The 20,379-nt window shown below is 39.2% G+C and overlaps 1 protein-coding gene across 1 annotated transcript in view; it reads right to left on the reverse strand.

Moving 5' to 3' along the window:
- kif26bb (kinesin family member 26Bb) overlaps nt 1-17,987 on the reverse strand; it is a 28,201-nt gene extending 10,214 nt beyond the window's left edge. The window contains exons 1-11 of the mRNA XM_062437781.1: nt 17,928-17,987; nt 17,355-17,714; nt 14,406-14,897; nt 12,548-12,669; nt 12,176-12,347; nt 4,231-4,440; nt 3,695-3,788; nt 1,730-2,001; nt 1,088-1,265; nt 784-934; nt 110-269 (exon numbers count right to left, since the gene is read on the reverse strand). Coding sequence (XP_062293765.1) covers nt 110-269; nt 784-934; nt 1,088-1,265; nt 1,730-2,001; nt 3,695-3,788; nt 4,231-4,440; nt 12,176-12,347; nt 12,548-12,669; nt 14,406-14,897; nt 17,355-17,714; nt 17,928-17,987 — 2,271 coding nt within the window. The remainder of the gene's footprint in view (nt 1-109; nt 270-783; nt 935-1,087; nt 1,266-1,729; nt 2,002-3,694; nt 3,789-4,230; nt 4,441-12,175; nt 12,348-12,547; nt 12,670-14,405; nt 14,898-17,354; nt 17,715-17,927) is intronic.
- Between the last annotated feature and the right edge of the window lie 2,392 nt (nt 17,988-20,379).

Raw genomic sequence — 20,379 nt, forward strand, 5'->3', positions numbered from 1 at the left:
TAAAGAAATTACAGAGGTGCAATGGAAACAATCACATGGTAAAACGATACATATATAAACCAGGTTTGTAAGTTATGAACAAAATGACTTTGTAGGACGTGTATAGTACCTTCGCCCTCTTCTGTGTCCTGCGGATGCGAGAAGCCAGCTGGATGGTGGATAAGGATTCTTGTAGGTGTGTCAGTGAATCAGCCACCTCAGCAACCACTGTAGTGTGACAATTTACATGACCCAAGGACTCTTGAAGGAGCAGAGTCAACTTACTAGTCCTGTACAGAGTTAGAGCAAATTTGCAGACATTAACTCAAAGGATGCATCCATCATTTAGACATCAAAGCAGCATAAACTATCAATTTCTTAATTCTTCTTGGTTGCTAAAAAAGTATAAATTGGGATTAAAAGGAATAATCTGATATTTTTTGGAAACCAAATTATAAAACCAGCAATCATTTATAACTTCAATGCACAGTCAGAATATGAGTGCAGTACTTCATTGAGTATTGGACCTCAGAGTCAGAAAAATCCAGGCTTTAGATCTCTTATTACCAACCTCAAAAACACTAAATCCTACACTTCCCGTAATGCAACTGTATTACATATTTTATTAGATTATTAAATGGGCACTTATTCCAATCTCCACACCCCCAGTTTCTTACATAGTTTTATAAATCTCAAGTTTCTAAAACCAAACCAAAATAACCCTGAGTGCCCCATAAAGATGACTGTACACTAATGCACACTAAAATGTTTAACACCAATACTATTTCATAGCTTAATTCTTACTTTTTGGTGATGGTTTTATTTCCACTTAGTAGAGACAAAACAACAGGGCCCAGTTCTGAATGAGGCAGTTTATGCTTGCTATTGTTGTGTCCACCTCCCCTCATACCACTACAAACGTCTATCAGGGTCAGCTTCGTGGGGCCACGTGATCCTAAGGAAGGAAATCAGAGAGGAGAGTGTAAAATAATATCACAGAGCAATATTGAACTGAATTGAATAAGCAGTGAGCTTAGGGTTAGGGTAGCCATGGAAAATAACTCATGGGGAGACAAGCCTCCCTGGTTACTAAATATTTCCTTAGTACCTTTCCCAATGGTGCTGCTTTCTGTACGAGGGGGCTGGATGTGGAGAGTGAAGAACATTATGGAGCTGTCGGACAAGAAAGTAGTGAAATCTGTGTGTCGACGCGCTGCAATGGCGGCGTCCAGTAGAGAAGCAGCCCGCTCAGCAGTGGGGGCCTTTACCCGGTTGTGGTTACGTAGCTGGAAGAGCAAGAGATAATCATAAAGTCAATTAATTTACGATCTAAATACACATTGACATAAATCTAACTTACAGGGAAGGGAAGGAAGGGGTTTCTAAGAATATGAACACATTTTCCTTGTTCACAACTGTTAGAACAGCTATAAAAATGCCACTCATTTTTGTGTAAAGTCCCAAATTGAGTGTTTGAAGCATTGCCAGTGAAGCAGAGCCAAGACATACATCACTTATCAGCAGCAACAAGTATAGCCTTGGCCCGCTTGGTCTCCAGATTTGGGACTTTCTGGCTTATGTTTACAAAGACTGGTTTGACTGTTCTGCCAATAATAATAACTCAAATATTTAAAAACATGTATGTTTGGTCGTGTTCATGCAGCTGTTATCAGAAAACAACAAATGCTCTAAATTATTCCTGTCATTTAACAAGCATATTTTTCCCTAAATCAACCAATTTTCCTTCTACCTGTATTCCATAAACAGGGTCCTCTTGGAGTCTAATATGGGCTGTTGGGCTGTCCTGGATATTGCCTAATGAGGGGACGACCTCCCCGAGCAGATCCCTCAGTGTGTCCTCCTCTCCGCAGCAGAGCTCTATAGCTGAGACCGACACAGTCAGATCTGTCCAGGTCTTCTCCCTCCGCCGCTCGATTGCGCTGTACAACCACGAGATGGCACAGGGAATCAGCCCGAGCCTCCAGATGCTCTCATCACTCCCAACCATGCTGGACCAAGACCCTGAGGCAGACAACAGATCACACAGATATATATAGATATGCATACAAACAATATGTGTACATATACATACATGCACATAATGTCCTATATACACATTTGCACTCCAATATCACAAAGAATAATACACTTTCAGAACCACGATCTCTGTACAATGCTTTTAGTGCAACAGTGTGTATTTAATGGTCTGTTTTGGAAAATTGTGATAGAGCACAATCAAGCATAATGGCTCTTTATCACAAGTAGTCAATCACAGCAGGTGTTTTGGCGGCTCACACACTCAGACTCAACACAAGCAACTTTTTTTCATTACTTGAACATGTATTTAGCAGGGGCGAAACTAAAGGCCACCACTGAGTATTCCTGTAGTATCATCAGATCAGACAGAAAATAAGGTGGGTTTTAGGAAGCAAGGTGGTGCAAGTTCCCATCCACCATGACAATATCTGAAATATCTGGGGTTTTGAATCCTGTTAGCGGTATCTCCAGCTTATCTGGAGATAACACAACTGGCCTCGGTCGCAGGTGGGGAGCCCTTGAGGGTTCCTGTCTTTTTTGACTGTACTGGAAACTCAAACTACAATTAGATTAGGGCATCTGCACAGTGGGGGGTGGAAGTGAAGGACCAAAGTGCAGTATGACAGCATAGAAACATGGATGCACAGACACACAGACCCAGATAAATGAATAAATAGGTAAGTATGTATAATAAGAGTGGTGCAATGGCTTACACAAAGCACAATACGTAAACTCACAAGAATGCACGAATGAAGACAGCCCAAAAACACATTTAGATTTTCTTATGGACTCCTGCCATACTGTACCTCCTTTTGCACTTTTGCCCCACATTAGTTTTGAGTTATAGGCCTGTTTTACCCTCTCTAGTCTTATCCAAACCCTAATTGAATGAGGATAAGAGAATTGGTTTACTCCAATTAAAGGCCGAGCTGCCTGCCGTTAGTCAGACAGGATAGTATTCTGTGGAGGAGATTGATGTCCCCTGGCTGTGGGCCACATGTAGTCTGTATTGGCCGACTAATTCAATCAGATTTACGGAGAATGGCGTCATGTGAAAAAGCTGCTCCAAGGAGAACCTGTCCTTACCCCCGCCCCATATGTGTGTGTATGTGTGTGTGTGTCTGCCGCAAATCTATTAAACCCTTCAGCGACGCTAAGTGCAGGGTTCCATCTCTCTAATAGCAGCATATTACAGTCCATTTTGTTTACAGTCCCTGCTGAGCTCAGACCTTCAGCAAAATAAAATATTTGTGTCTTTTCGGGGCAGTATGCTTGAATGTCTATCAAGCTATGGGAAGCTTTTAAAAAAGAATATGTCCTCTATAATTGATGAGTAACCTTTTATTTACAAAGTAACAGGTGAAAGATAAATGACTAAAAAGGAGAGAGCTGAAGTGGCGGGACTTTTCTTGGAAAAAGGAAAGGAAAACAGACAAATAGGGCCCGAGTGAAAGCAAAAGAACAAGAGAGCTGGAGATGGATATCAAGATTGATAAGAGGACTGAGAGAGAAAATGGAGAGGGGAGTTTAAGTGATAAAGAAAGGGTGAATGATAGCAGCAGTGGGACAGGGGGTGCAGCGGAATAGGGGGATGGATGGCTCTTAAGCACAGATAAAAGCGTCCCACTCTCATTTTAAGATTTTAACCCATGGCCCCTCACTGTGACCGATTACTCACCCACATCAGCAAAGCCCAAACCCAGAACACATCCATCGCTGCCGCTGAGTACACAACGGATGACATCAGCCAGGACGCCTGCACACACTTCGGCCTGGCCAGGAGAACAAAGGACAGCGAGCATCTTATGATTCATCTCCGCACTGAAAGAGTACATCCAATGAAACGAAAGAATCGAAGCAGAGGAGGGCTGCATACTGATTCTGCAGATTCCCTTGGGCTCAAATACTGTAAGCGGAGCTTGAAGAAAGTTGAATATAATTGATGGACTGTGTAATTGTGGGGGCTATCCAGGCCCTATCAGCTTTCAGGTCATCAGTTAGAGAAGAGCAAACCAACGGTGGTGTGTAGTGTACAGAGGAGGGAAAAAAAGTATGTTGAATAATTGAGAAAACAGAAAATGCCCTAAACTCATGTTACATTATCAATGTGCTATATCTGTCAGTGTAAAACCATCAAGACAGATCAGTATCAAGCAAGCACAAATAGAAATATTCAAAATGACACTCAGCTGGAATCATAACGAAAAACCAAACCTGGCTGGACTCTGGAGGATAGGTGGCATCAAAGTTTACAATCTTCAGAGGATTTTTGCCATCCCTGCCGAGTGTCATCGTCATGTGTGGTTGGCTTGGGCCGACTGGTTCCATTATGGTGACCCTTTTCTTGGACTGGTCGACTCGGAGAACAGGTGGCTGGCCTTGGCCCTGTGACAGTGTTGGACTCACCCTAAGCACAACTTTGACCTGTGAGAAAAAAGGAGAGAAGCACATTGAAAACTGTTGAATACCCAGTAAAAATCTTTTAATCTGATTAAATTAGACTCATATAATCATTATTATTTGCTGCTTTTTAGCTAAAATGACTGTATGGTTCTAGGGATGGCAATGTCAGTCAGTTGGTCGACCACTTAAATATCACAGAAATATCTCAACAATTATTGGATGTATTGCTATGTATGGGTCAGTGACAAATAATGGTGGTGAGGTGAGCGATTCAAAAATATCTTAAAAGCAGCATCAGGTTTGTTAAAATGTACATTTTGTATTTTTGTTGGTTTTATATTATTTGAAATTACATTTGCCCCATTTTTTTTTACCAAAATACTGAATGCTCCTGAATATGTCAAATTGTGCAACCACAAAAGAATGAAAAATATTAAATATGTGATCCACCTACAGTGTATTTAAGTGTACTTATAAAAATGATTACTCCATTTAGAAACATTAAAATGGTTCCTGATTAACATGATTCTCCAGATTAAATTTAATATTATTTAATTGTATTCCATTAACTTTATTTAATATAAAAAGTTATAATGTAAGATCATGCCAAACTAGTTGATATGGTGTTTTATTGAGAATTTAGTGTTTTAAGCAAGTTTAATTATTTGGTACAACGTTTTTATGGTTACACCACTTAGACATTTTTGCTATAATCATCTAATATATTCTCTCAAAATGGATTAAAAGCAGAACATTTTTTGCTGAGTCCACAAAAAAAAGAATGTATGCCAGGTTTTCATACGTTTATTCTAAAATATTAATACCTTAAATTTGACTAAACCACATGGACACAAAAAACCCTGTCATTGACCCGTATGTTTACAGTATGTAGGCATGGTGTTAAAAGTATGAATTCTACTGGCTTGGGTGATCCCCTCACTCTCTTGTCGAACCACCATGAGGCTTTTGTTTTATCAACAGCTATTGAATGGATTACCATGACATTAAACACTTTCCAGTCTAACTAGGCTAATATTTATACTATCCTATTACTGTCATACGAATGCATCCAGCCAACAGTCAGCTAGTCAGCAGCTACAGGCTGAGACATTAAAGTGTTGCTGAAGGAGGAGTGAGCACAACTATTTTATATGCGCCTCACATACGGTTCACTGGCATGACCGTTAAGGATGCAATTGCCTCGATTTAAAAAAGAGTGCAGCGGATAAAATTTGGGAAAAACACAATCAGGGTCATAGAGAGACCTTTAGAGGGGTAGATTCTCAAAGTTAAAGAATGAGCACATGGAATAAGATGTTAAAACACCAAACACCAACATAATTTATAGTATAATTGTTCTTAAATGGAGACTTGTACGATTCTTTATACGTCTACTGAACCAAAATGAATGATTATTTGGATTTTTTATGATATATATTGTACTTTACTGCTACTTCTACTTCTAGTCAGCACATCTTTCAAGGTTTAAAACAATAAGAAACATCCACTGAGCCAACACGTATGAGTTGTTCCCAAATATGCTTTTTTGTCAGGAATGGGAAAATAGCCTCCAAAGTATTAAGATATTTACACTGACATTTTTTTTTTTCTTGGTTGGTGTCTCACCTGTTACGTTAAGGTGCAGTTACTGAGGTCAACAGCCTTTGAATGGCTTAAGAAAACCTTTGCTTTTATATCCTGAGTTTCAGTCTTGTGCTTTGACTTTTGTTATTTGGGAAACCTTAAAAACTTCTCTTCATTACTAAAAACTAAAAAAATGATCTCCATCATCTGACACCTGACAGGTTTCAACCTTAATGTGTTTTTTCCACTTCCAAATCTACTTGCCCGAAGTCAATTTCTACTTGCCCCTATACACATTGTTTTATTTATTAGCGGTTATCAAATAACAACAAAGACTAAAGTTAAATGTCATGTTGAATCTTTGTTTAAGTAAATAAAATAGTTGAAGGTCACTGAGTGTTATGAACGCTAAGCAGCAAACACTCTTACATATCGAAAGTGTTACGACCCGTCCCCTATATTTCACTTAACACTAAATTCTTTTGATCAGCCCAGTTTCTGTAAAATAATGGAATAGACGTCCAAACCCGATGGCAAATACATTCTTTACACTAATTTCTTCCAGTCGAAGCTTCTTGATTTCCCTCCTTAGTGTTTCTTTTTCTCTCGCTTATGGCAGTGAAAATGTACACGCTCCACTGATTCCTTTATTTGACAGTGTTCACATAATCCTGAGGGATTTTTGTTTCACGCATCACACTACTAGCCTACTCAATTCTTGATTGGACAACGGCTCACGCCAATATTATCCGACGCGCACAAAGGGGAGGGGGCTAGAGAACGGGAACATCATTTATGGTACAATGGGCCTCATGCACAAAGCCATTTACGAACATATTTCTCTTATTTTCGTTCATATCTACATTTTATTCTTATTTTTTTAGTGCCCACTGATTTCCGGGATTCACCGATGTTTTCTTATGCTCTTATCTTAGCTATGAGAAGATTTTACGAGTGGTCGAGAGCACTCATACCAAGATTAGAAAACATCTTGTTTTCACAGTTCAAAAATGGTTTGTCCAACAAAAGGAAAGATTTGAATTTGAGGAACATAAAAAAACACATGAATAATGATATAATAATAGGATTATTAAAATTGTGAGCTAGAAATACTATTGGCCAATTGATCCCAACTAGGACTATAATGTTTAAGTTTATTTAACCATATGTCAATTTCATTACTGCTAAGGTTCATATTCTTCTTGCTGCCTTTCTTTGGTGGCATCTTTTGCACGCAGCACAACACCTACACTTATATAGGCTAGTGTTTAGAGGGCATTATTACCTATGCTAATAACACAATCAGCCGCATGTTTCCAATTTAACCTCAAATACGATTCATCTTTCATCACAACTGGATAAGAGCAGATTTGGGTGGTTAAGAACGTTTGGTGCATCTGGAGTTAACTTCTCTTATTTTTTCTTATAGCATAATGTTGGGTTAGGGTTTGTTGTGTTGTTGTTGCTTTGTTTACCGCTTGCCTAATTGGCAAGTGAATTAATACATTTGCTTGTCCAATGTGAAATTTGACTTGCTTGAGTCAAGTGCATCTTCTTTAGTTTCTCATTGTTTTTCTTTTAACACCACACATTACATCCTGAGATACTCCGCTCCCCTGATTCCTTCACTCATTCTGAAAATGTAAAAATCCTTTCCTTAATGAGTATAATGCAGAACTTTAACTCGTATAGTTTTAATTACAGTTATTGTGGTCCAAGTGTTCTTTTAGAGGTCTTAAAGAAACAGCAGGTGAGGTGAGGTGTGAGGTAAAAATAGCACTTTTTAAGTTAATTCATGATTTTTTTGTAAGCTTACGAAATTAAAATCAAATTCTATGAACCATACTGAATAGCATAGCATCGTTCTTTTGCATCGCATTAAATCTCATGGTGTTGAATCAAATTACGTCACATTGCACTGCATCCCAGTAGAAGTGAATTGTATCATATTGTATTGGTGTTTGCTTCGTATGTATCTTTAATGTATGGGATCGTTGGCAATGCATATCGGGATGCGTATCACATCGGCCTCAGTGATGGAGATGCACATCCCTACTGTATACATATACAGTATGCAGGTAAAGGCTAAACACTTTGAAGTACTCTGAAACACCTTTAAAGAAAATGTCATTATTTATTAAATGTGAGCAGTGAGGTCTTCTGCTTTTACTTAGCAACGTAAGTGATTTCAGGAGAAGCCTGTGACCCCTTCAGCTAAGAAATGAACGGCATCAACTTTAACTTTTCAAAACAAAGACCAGCAGCAATGTGTCACAAACGGAAACTCATAAAAAACTTATGAGTTTCAGAACAGCACGGTTCAAAAATATCCTCATAATAAATTCAGCAAGTTTGAGCCAACACAGTCTTCGTGTCCCAAAAAAAACCATAATATCCAAGATATCCGAAAAACACCTTGTAGACTGAGAAAACTCTGTAATGAATCTGTTTTTATGCCACAAAAATTGATGCTTAAAGCTGACTGCTAGGGTGATTTTTACTTCAGTTTACTTCAATTTACACATTTCTTCTGAAAAGTAGTTTAAGCCTTTACATTTACAAAACAGGGGTTTAAACTCAGGAGCCAAACTTCAAATGTAATCATCAGAGGGAGAAATAAAAAAGTCTGACTTCAGCTCTGAGCCCCTGCTGCTCAGCCGTGGGAGGGAGCTTTTGAGAAACCTCGGATGGAAAAGGGGAACCTTTGATTTGATTTATTTGGATCCCTTTTAGCCCATTGGCTAATCTTCTAAGAGTCCACACTTGGAAAAACAAAGTGGTAAATGTCAGGAAGGATCAGGACTGAGCACGGTGGACGGTGAACTTAGGAGGGTGTACTTTGCTTTTGTGAAGGTTCACAAGTGGAACACCCAGGGAGGCCATTTAATACCTTTTAATACATTTGACAATCTGTCCGCTTGATTCATACCAACAAATAATTTGCAAACACATACAGTATAAAAATTTCATTGGGCTGACAGTCGAGAAGAAAAACATTTGGCTGAGAGGCAAACATATGTCTTTTAGGCAGCACTGAACAGCCAGTTGATTTAGTTAGCGCAGATACAGAAACTATACATGAGGTAACAGCTGCATGGCGATGCATACCTCCTGCTATATTTCTGCATGTCATGACATTAATTCCTTAATGCACTCTACAGGAAGGGGCATTGAGGTCTTAAATTCAGTTAGATCCTGACTCTGACAGGCATTTTAACAAGCCTCGTCTATTCTGCTCCTCCAGGAAGACGAGGCAACATATACCTCACAATACACAATGAGATGTATTAAGGTTAGAAAATGGATTCTAAAATTATTCATAATAAGGATTCAGGTCTGTAAGATTGCAAGCACTACTGTGTGCCTGTCAAATGTGGTTTACTTGAAATAGCGCAGGACTGCATTACACCACAATGACATCATCCGTCACAGAGAGTATGAAAATCTGAAAGCCATATTCCATCTGTCACGTGATAACTTCCCAGCGCCTGTGAAGGATTTTTTTTCTCTCCCCTCCTCATATTTATTTTTATAGATTTTTTTTTTGTACCTTTTTTGGATACAGGGTAGAAAAGAGGAAACAAGGGAAACAAGTGGTGACAGATGGGTATGTCATGCAACACAGGTCACTGGCTAGATGTTGCAGTTATGTGACATGCGCAGTAGCCATTCAGCTACCAGGGAGCTCCCCCTCCTCATAATTTTAATATCTTATGCAAGAAGTGGCTCCCTAACCCTATTGAACATGTGTCAAACTCTATTTATGAGGGTTAAATTATTCAACAGACGCTTTTACAAGCAGAGAAAATCCTCTTCAGCTCTCACACACATATATTCTTTGCATGCTCACAGAGGCTCACACTGCTGAGTGCTCGGGCAGGTGTGGCCGGCAATCGGGTCTATCTGAGCCCTTATCTGTAACTCTAGACTAAACCCAAGAGTCCATCTGTGAGATATAGGGGGAGAGCAGGCAGTCATATTGATCTACCCCGTTTCTCCCAGAGGAGGTGAGGGGTGGGGAGGTGGAGTAACAAGATGGAGGCATTAGCACCACATTACAGTGTATCATAAAGGAGGGCTGATATAGGATCTCCTCTAAATTGACTGTGATGTCTTTACTCTGCAGTATGGGTGGTAAAAAAAAACACTTCGATGATGGTGTTTGTGGGTGAGGATGGTCCCACCAAACTAGACCATTACAATAAAAGATACAAAGTGAACTAAATACCTTGGGGGCTTGATCATGTGACTGTAATTTTCCTCTGATAGACACAATTTTCAAAGATAAGCAATTTCAGCTAAGATGAGTATACAGTACATACATGTCTAGATTAAAGATAGATCATAAGTTAACATGCATTTCTGAAATCCTAAATTAACAATAATAAATTGTGATGGTATTGAGACCAAACTACCAACGTCACATGAAGTTGCAAAAAGTAGTGATATAAGCACATAATTCACATTTTAGCCTAAAGGTCTTTGTTAAAGTCACGTGGCAAATGGGACAGATCATCATTGGTTAGACTGAAACTTGTAAAAAGCTATATTAACATTAAGTATTTGCAATTTGATGAGAGGACTAACATTTTTATTGTGAACAATTTACAGGAAATTAAACATGTTCCTTACCAAATTAGCAGAGCTTTGTTAGCGGCACTAAAAAACGGTCAAAACAACAACATATAGACATATTTGGAGTTCTTTGTTGAGTAGATCAATTAGAAATAGTGCAGGGAGGAACAGCCACAGTGAGGATGACGTACGATGAAGAGCTGCAGATGAACCAGCACACCTCCAACACCTGGGCCAGCTCGACTTGACTCACAGTTTGGCATGACTACCCCCCCAAGACAACGGAAAAATATGTGTGCAGGGAAGACATGAAATGATGCGCTATGTGTGGAGCAAATAACCATATAAAGACATCTGTCACACGCTGATGTCATTTTGGGGTGAAAGTAGAAAAAACTGTTGGAAACTGAGCGTTAAGAGCAGTCTGAAACCGGTGCTTTTTGCTCACAGGGATAACTTCTACATATGTTTACCTCGTTATTTGATACATTGGTCATGTTTAATATGAACATTCAACATTGTAACATTATATATATATGACTGAAAATAAGGAAAAGCATATTAGATCCCCTTTAATGAGAGAGCCTTGTTTTCCAACCACAATATAAATATAAAGTGAATACAGTTTTAGGCTGCGTATGAAGGTTTATGTTCAATCCATCAGAAGCAACCAAACTTTAAATATTGCAAATATGGATTGGTAAAATATTTAAAAGCCCCCAAAAACTTACTATGAGCATCTGTTCATACATGAATACACAGCTTTCAGCCAAATGTAGAACAATTTAGTTTTTTTCACATGACAGATTTCTGTCTGTGCTGAAGCCGTTGCTTTTCTCACTGGTTTAAAATGGGCAAGGCTCAGAAGAAAAAGGTTTTGTCACTTGTGCACCAATTCAGGATTTTTAGTAACATTGAATTCAAAATGTGATGACAGTTGTTGATCTCTTTGCATATGTTGTCAGAACTGTCAATCAAATCTGATCAAACTATGCAAGGCGCCTAGAGGTGATGCAACTTCCCTGCTTTGTGTCTGGCCAGGAACCTTTGTTACATGTCATTGCCTGTCATCTCTTGGCTGTTGCTTTCAAATAAAGGCATAAAATACCTAAAAGTAAAAAGTTTTTCAAAAGTCCCGATTTTATCCTCAGGCAATACAACTTTACAATAGTCTGCAATTAGGAGCAGGCAGCCACTTACTGTATACTGGATATAAAACTGTGTAACTATATACTGTATGTATATTGATTGGAGAGCAGCTAGAGCACAAGTGTTTCATTATATTGATATGCACTGGCGGCATTTTGATGCATATGACCTTTAACATTAAGGATGTTTTGGGGTTTCTTTTATTGTTCTTTATTCACTCATTCATATTTAATGTTAATATTGTGAAATCAAGTTTTTAGGGGCTATAATGCTGACTTGTGATTTAACCGCCTTCAGTCAACCAATCAGTAGATGTAGCCTATCATTATACTCCAATGTGAATTAAAATCAGGGTAGATTAATAGCAGATGGAACTATAACCTAATTTCAACCAAACCAAATGCGATCTGCATCTACATGTACAAGTATGTGAAGCTCGGAGGTCTACCTTGCCAACATTGGGCGAGTCTTTGGTTCTGGTGGCAGCTTGGAGCAGGCAGGAGGGGACGGGCGGTGGGTTTTTCTGGACCATCTCCCTGAAGCAGGTGGAGAAATGAGCAGGAGCCGGATCAGAAGCCTGGCCTTTTTTCCTCGATGTCAGGTTGAGCTTCTCAGCTGCCCTGCAGGGAAGGAGGGAGGTGGCATGTCACACTACTGAAACTTAGCCTACTGTGTAACCAATATGGAAATGTTGCAGAGAAAACAGGCGAGAAAAAATGAAAAACCGACATTGATTTTAAAAATGTTCATTTAACACTTAACTGAAAAAGTATTGTCAAGAGAACAGGAAGTGATTTTATATAGATAAAAGTAGCTTTACTTGGCCAAAAAGGACATGGCAGCAGTGTTGGCGATGTTCACCACCCTGGAGATGTGAGGCATTTTGGAGCTTGTCTGTACGATCCCAGCATCACCAAGGCTTAATGTGGCATCATCTGCAGCCTGCAAGGAGAGAACGCTCATTATAAAAATCCAAATCTGTAATTGCCATCCTGCACCCACTCCAAAAGGGGCTATTATCACAGGAATTACTCAGGGGAGGAGCGTGGAGTGTGTTAGCCTAAGTAGGGCATCCACGCTGTGAGCTCACTGGGTTAAACACACTAGCTGCTAGCTGCATGTGGAGTGTGAGGAATAGTTTGTGATGGTTGTAGTGACTGCTGTCTGAGTTTAAAACATGACTCAGAGGAGATGCGGTAAACATACTGTCACTGCCTCTGACACACACACACACACACACACACACACCCTCAGTCAAGCAGTATTATGTAAAGCAACTCCTAACTCATGCAGTGGTAGCTCCAAGGTGTGTGTTTAGCACTCATTTATAGCTGATACGACTGTCTTTGTGTGTGTGTGTGTGTGTGCATGCAACACGGACTCTTCATGACCTTTTCAGCATGCGTCTGCAGCTGCCCAAAATGGATTCACAGCGTCTCGCCGCAGGCCAGGAAGCCAACATCTTAGTATTACAGTGCTCTCATATACCGCTCTCAAGCTCCATGTCTCATCAGTGTCTCAGCTTTTTAGGGCAAGATAACAACGTCAGGCTTTTTTTTTTCTTCTTTTTTTTCCTCTGATAGCGTCCAACCATGAACTGCCAATTAGTGCAGCAGAAGACCTACAGTAATAGTTGGTTTGGAAGGAGACTTGGAGCAATATGAATAGCCATAGGTAATATGTGAAGATACTGGACTTCCCCACCCCTCCACTTTTCTTTTTGACGCACATCTTCTGGATTTTTTCTTTTTTTTTACCTTCTCACTACTCTGCTTTCTTTCTGTATTTACTCTCATCTTTATCCTTTCCACTCCTTCCTCCGTCCTCCCACTCCTCTTTATATCATCCTCTCCCTCCAGTCCTTCCTCCTTGCCTCCAATCTTAAACACTTTATTCCCCTTTCTCTTCTTCTCTACTGTCCATTTTCCCTCTGCCCTGCTTTTTGTCTCCTCTTTCCTATCTCCTCTCCACTTTCACTCCTCTCGCATTATTCCGCCTCAGCCGCACGAACCCATATTGATCCGCTCTCATACTGGACTGGCCTGGCTAATTTCTTATGCAGTTTGTAACAATGCGCTCACATGATGCTGTATTGTTATCTGTTATTCTGTTAGTGTAGAATTTGATTATACACGTCAATTAGGAACAGCAGATTAAGACAATAATGCTTTCAATATGATATTTTTATCCTATGTACTCAACAGATTTGTAAAAAAAAAAAATCCACCAAAGCTGAGCCACAAATATCATATAAAACATCTAAAACTCTCCTTGTGCAGGTTTTGAACCTTTTATTATTGTGGATTTGGGGGAGGTGGGAGGGTCTCGATGTTGCATGACTTCCATCACAGTAATGCATATTTCACCAGTCGTCCTGTTAAATATGACTACCCGCCCCTCCCCTCCCACTACTATTGATCACAAGTGCATTCTGACTGGCTGGCTTTTATGACAAGGGTAAATCATGACCCAATTCCATTCCATTAGCAAAAGTACTTTTAAACAACGTCCTCAGCCATGGGATCTAAATAGGCTCTGATTAGGCACTATGAATCATTGGCTTGCTGACATGTGCACCCGTAAAGATGTACTTTACCCGTATAGCTAATTACAAGGGGGATACACACTTGGGGATGTGTTATGTGTGATTTAGTGCTAAGAGAAGGCTTTTAGGGTACCTGATGGTTAGGGTAGATGGTGACAGCATCAGTATTGGACACAGCTTTAGTGGTAGAAGAGATCAGCTGCTGCTGCTGCTCTACCCAGCGGTCCATATCGTGGCTGGGGGGCTTGGGTCCCCTCCGTCTGAGGGTTTGAGGGGTCCTTTGAGGCGTCCTGGGGCTCCGAGGCGTCCGGGGACTGTGAGGGCTGTCGGTCCGACTGCGTGGTTGGTGCACAGCCATGGCAGCTTCTCTTGGAGCTCTGTCTCCATGTTTTGTCTCACTTTGTCCCAGCAGTGTGCCAGCGCTGAGGCCGAGTTCAAAGGGAGGGTTAGCTAATGACTGACCCCTGCTCAGAGCCAGGTGGACAGCTTCTTGCTTGAGCTGGATCACATTTGTGCCGCAGACTCCACACTCTCCCTGCTCCCTTTCTCTGTCCCTGGCCTCTGTGGTGGACCGGGTATGGATGCGGAGGTTCTCATGAAGGAACGCACACAGGTCACCTGAATCCTCCTGAATTTGAGAAAAGGCAGCAGGAATAATTTTACATTTACAAGCTGGAGACTGACATGCCAGATAGTGTTGGAAGTACTCACTTACAGTATTTACTCCTGCACGATTTACACTTCCCTGTAATTGACATTTGCTCCATTTTCAACAAATCAGACAAACCTAATCAAAGCAAAAACTTCCATCACAAACTTCCTGTGAGGACACAATAATGAAGCTAATTTGCTTTGTTTGATTTCTGCCTTGAGAATTACATGAATGATTACTGAGCATATGAAAACTGAGTCGTGGGGAGACACTGCAAGCAATCTTAGCACTTAGCAAAGTAATAATGGAGTCTGTTGTATTGATTAATACCACCCCTGTTATATTTATTAGTGTGGTAAGCAAAAAAACCCTAACTGCACCTTTAATATAAGTGAAACATGTCATGAATCTCCACGTCATGTTATAAACAATATTGGAGAAGAACATGCTATCAAGCAGAAATTATTCAAGAAACATTATATTTGGCTTAGGTACTGTAAAACACTTCATAAACAAGAGAATGATTGGTGTGATTTTTATTTTCTGTGAACGGCTGGGCAGTCATTCCCTGTTATCATTTTGTCATGATGATTTAAAGATAGGCCTCAGTGTTGTAGACAGTTGTTGTATAAACTGCAGCTAATCAAATTGAGTTAAGAAAACTTTGACAACTTTGACAAAAAACAGACAAACATTTCTGACATCTGAGTTCAACCTCCAAACTCGCACTGTCAAATGCAACAAAATGAAATCAGCCCATCACTTTTCACATCACGTTTCATCCTGACAAAGACACTCTCGTGTCACATCCTGTTTGGTCTGCCCTTGACACCTGCTAACATCCAACACACTCCCTTCCTCCCTCCATCCCTCCCTCCCTGCCCTTTCCCCATCCATCCTGCAAACTGCCAGCACATTACCAGTGACCCATATTCCCCCAGAGGAGTACTGTAGGAGCTCTCAGATCTTATGTAAAACCAGTCAAACTCCAAAAGAGCTTCAGAATAAATGTATGTGTGAAATCAAATTCATTGACAAGTACGTCCTGTTTTTTTTCTTTCCTTTTTTTTAAAACATGAAATATGCAAAACAAACTGCAAATTCTATCGCCTGCAGCTTTCAGGATTTGATGAATAGCTTTTCCATTAAGAGAAATTATAACAAGTATATAGAAGAAGCAATGTGCTGAACTAGCCAAATGGGCATATGAGGACCTGCCATCTTAACCAGATTGCAACCCCATATAAAAAGATGACATTATAGCGCCTTGATGCTTTTGAGAAATTGCGCTCAGATCGATAAACGTGCAAAGAGCTGGCTGAGTTATCAGATTTCTACTGACCGTCTGTGGCCACAAGATCCCATCTCTCTCCTGCCTGCACTGTGTGTGCTGTGCTGGCCCTGTGGTCTCTCTAAAAACATGACGCTATAGCTGCGCCCCATCCCCACTTAAGGGGACAAAAATAAATAGTCTTTCCTCAATGGACGGGACCTCGGAGACGACACAGGGATGTCAAAATGAAATATTCATGGCCATTTTAAACCACTCGCACAGGAATGGCACTGGTTTACTTTGTCGATTGGAGTGTGTTTGATGAATGTTAGTGGTGACAAATGTACAGGGGGAGGAAAGTACACAAGTGCAGTCCTCTCAGAGATAGCACTATGTGCCCACATTCACACTAACGCATGTTTTATTGTCAGAAAATGTGCAAAAAGTATTACTTTCATCAAGAAAGTCTACATGTGCATGATTATATTAAGGTTGCAACTAGTAATTATTTTCATTATCAATACATTCTTTCTATTATAATCATTTGTTCTGTAAAATATAAGAAAATAGAAGACTTATCATGTTGTATGTTTTATCTGATCAGCACTGCAAACCACAAAGATTTTCCTTTCCTTTTCAGTTCACATAGCAGACTAAGAAAAACTGCAAATAGTCACATGTCAGAACCCAAATTTGGTGCATTTTTGCTTAATTAAATTACTTTTTTCTTTTCTTTTTTAAATGACTAATTTTATCTAGATTATACACTGTATATATATTCTGAAGTATAGTAGCTAGTGTTCATGTTTTTATATTGAACAATTATCGAACATGCTTGTGAATCCAGTTATTTTGGGTGTTTAAAATAAAATCTTACATCACATGAAGATAAAGAGTATGCAGTGGTATCACAATGTATTTTTTATTATATTGTCACCTATTACACAACACTACCACCTGCTGAAAATCTCTGAGATGTTTTTTTTTGTTTTGCCTGAATGATTTCTCTCTGTGCCAACACTGGAGACCAAGCCACATTTTAACAATGAAATGTTCCTCCGTACAGATTTGCATCAGCTTAAAAGTGAGCAGACTGGGCTTGGTTGCACTACATGCCTGACCAGCTCCTCTCCCATCACGACATCGTGGTTACTGACCTTGCAAGAGAAGTGATGGTGCACAGCCAGACTCAGAGCTTGCTTCTTCAGAGCAACAAGGGTCGCTGAGCACTTCTCACAACACGCAACTTTCCGATCAGACCTCCCAAAGCCAGGATTCATAGTGCCTCTACACAGAGTGCCACTGCCTAAGGACATGATGCGGGCTCCTACGGATCCAGGGAGAGACTTGTAGGACGGGACAGCGTCTGCTCTTTGGCACATATTCCGATTTGGGTCGCCCCTGGACCCTCCGGCACCCTCAGGAGTGGGGCGCTCCTTGGGATGGCAGCCGGAGCCTTTCCCTTTAATACTTGCTGAAAAGCCGGTGGGCTCAATGTGATGCGGCACTTCTGAGCTCTGAGAAAGAAATCATTTTAAGAAGGATGTAAGTGGGCTTTGGCAGCGGGAAATTAGATATCAATCGACGTGGACAACTGTAACCACACCCAATGGGGTTTTTTTTTTTCAAGCAGTGCAACAATATTGTTCTCATTTAAAAGTCTTTATAGAGTAATGTAATCTTTTAGAAATGTTACAAAATTCTTCTTAAAATGAATAAATCTGACTTACCCACTGTGTTCCTCTGACCGAGCCAGGAAATCTGTCTCCTCTCCGAGTCAGAGATGACATGACAACTTGTTAATATTTAAAAGGATATCCGAACAAAGGCAGGGCGCACTTTTATTTAATTTAGCCGAAGCTCCATCCTCAAAAAGCAAAAATACTTCACTCATGACAGGCTTAAATGAAGAATATAATAAAGTAAGAGGCTGGAGACACTGTGTCAAGAGGTGGAGTGATGACAGTGGCACAGTGGAGAGAGAGTGAGCGCACGGGAGGACGCGCTTGGATTTACTTGGGTGATTATTAGAAGCTCCTCAGGGAGGCGGTAAGGAGCAAGTATTCAGACTAACATTCAATTGGATCAGGCGCTGAACAGTCAATAGTTGTAATTTCAGCGGTATGATTGCTCTCTTGTACACAAGTTGCTCATACTGTATGGTTATGTAATGGGTTTTGTTGTGCACCTTCTTGCAAATGAATACTCATATAAACCAGGCTATGTAAATGGAGACATGCAATTCCTGTAACAGCCTTCAGTATTAATCCAGGAGCCATCATGGTTACATTTTACATCAATATATTCCTTATCATGTGCCTGCTGAGCTATGCAAAACATGGGAAAAGTCTGCACATATACAGCATTTTTATTTTATAATTATAACTCAAGGAAGGAATAATAGGGGAGGGGGATAGTTCAAGCTTAAAGGAGCACTTCAACAGTTAGGTATTTCACCTCCATAAAGTTAGGGGACTCAAAACCTCAAAGGTCAAAATTGTTGCAACAGAGGCCAAGTAATCATGACTTTTAATCCCTTAGTATGGGTCAAGCTCTTGACTATGCTGTATAACATAGGTCTATTGTTCTTTAAGATAAGATAAGATGTATTTTTATTGAGCCACCTTTTGGAAAAATTTCAAATTGACACAGTAGTAGTATTAAATATTATATATAGTAAGTAGTCTTTGTGTAAATAAATTAGCAATAAATGTGAAAATATGCAGGCTTTCCCGAGACTATACATACATGCAGACATATGTGACTTTTCTTGCAAACAAAAAAAGTGATCTTATATTTTCTTTATGATTGATACGCAGTTGGGAGGTAACAAGTTACATGTAACAGCGTTACGTAATTTTATTAAAAAATAAATGTAATTGTAATCTGTTACAGTTACTAAGAAAAAACGTGTAATTAAATTACAGTTACTTATGAAAATGAGGGTTACAACTGAAGTCAGACCTTTAAGATTTTTCTCATGAGGGTTTTTTCCTCATTTTTAAATATCTAACATGTTACTGAATACATATATTGCTGTTTTTAAGTCTTTGAAATCAATATATTTCTTTATATTTTGTAAATAAATCATGACATGGGCTTATTTGGAGCACACATGGGCTTAAATGGTGTCACAGTACCAATTAAGGGTTAGGGTTAGGGTTTATATTCCAAAATCTACATTTTCAAATGAGAGATAGATCTTGATTTATAAGAAATGATCTCCCTTATAAATCATGTCAGTATCCATGAAAAACACCTGAACTTAGATTTTGGTGCTAAAAGCTAAAAACATTTGTTAGAACATTAGAAGAGTAATCAAATGTAATAAAGTAATTCAAATAGTTACATTACATTTTAAATAGGGCAACTAGTATTCTGTAACTTATTACATTTCCCATATTTTTTTTATTGGAGTGAGCAGGGATACAAACATAACTTTTCGACATATTTGTCATTCCTTACAGAAATTAAATTACATAATTTGATCTGCTTTAATTCGCTTGACCTTTAACTTCCATACAATCTCAATCATTTGTCATAGGAATTTTATTATCTTCACCCATCAAATTATATTCACATACTAAAACAGACAGGCATCGCAGGCATAAACACACGCACAGACACAAAAGACAGAGCTAATTAAATTAACAAACAGCAGAATACATTAAAAAAAAAAACAACAAAAAACAATTAACTTTTACATTTTACATTGCCAATGTAACCATCCCAACCCTGTTAATACGTTTAGGCTAGTTGTTGGGTGAGGTAAACCTTTAAAACTATTAGTTTAAGTAGTTAGACAGAAAGCAATATTTGGATGGAAAGAACCTTTAAAACTATAAGTAGTTAGACAGAAAGAAATATTTGTTTGGAATGAATCTTTAAAACTATAAGTAGGTAGACAAAATGAATAATTGGGTGGAATGAACCTTTAAAACTATAAGTAGTTAGACAGAAAATAATATTTGGGTGGAATGAACCTTTAAAACTATAAGTAGTTAGACAAAATTAATATTTGGGTGGAATGAATCTTTAAAACTAGAAATAGTTAGACAAAAAGCAATATTTGGATGGAATGAACCTTTAAAACTATAAGTAGTTAGACAGAAAGAAATATTTGTTTGGAATGAACCTTTAAAACTATAAGTAGATAGACCGAAAGCAATATTTGGGTGTAAT

This window comes from Scomber scombrus, chromosome 17, assembly GCF_963691925.1.
Source record: "Scomber scombrus chromosome 17, fScoSco1.1, whole genome shotgun sequence".
Taxonomy (NCBI): Eukaryota; Metazoa; Chordata; class Actinopteri; order Scombriformes; family Scombridae; genus Scomber; species Scomber scombrus.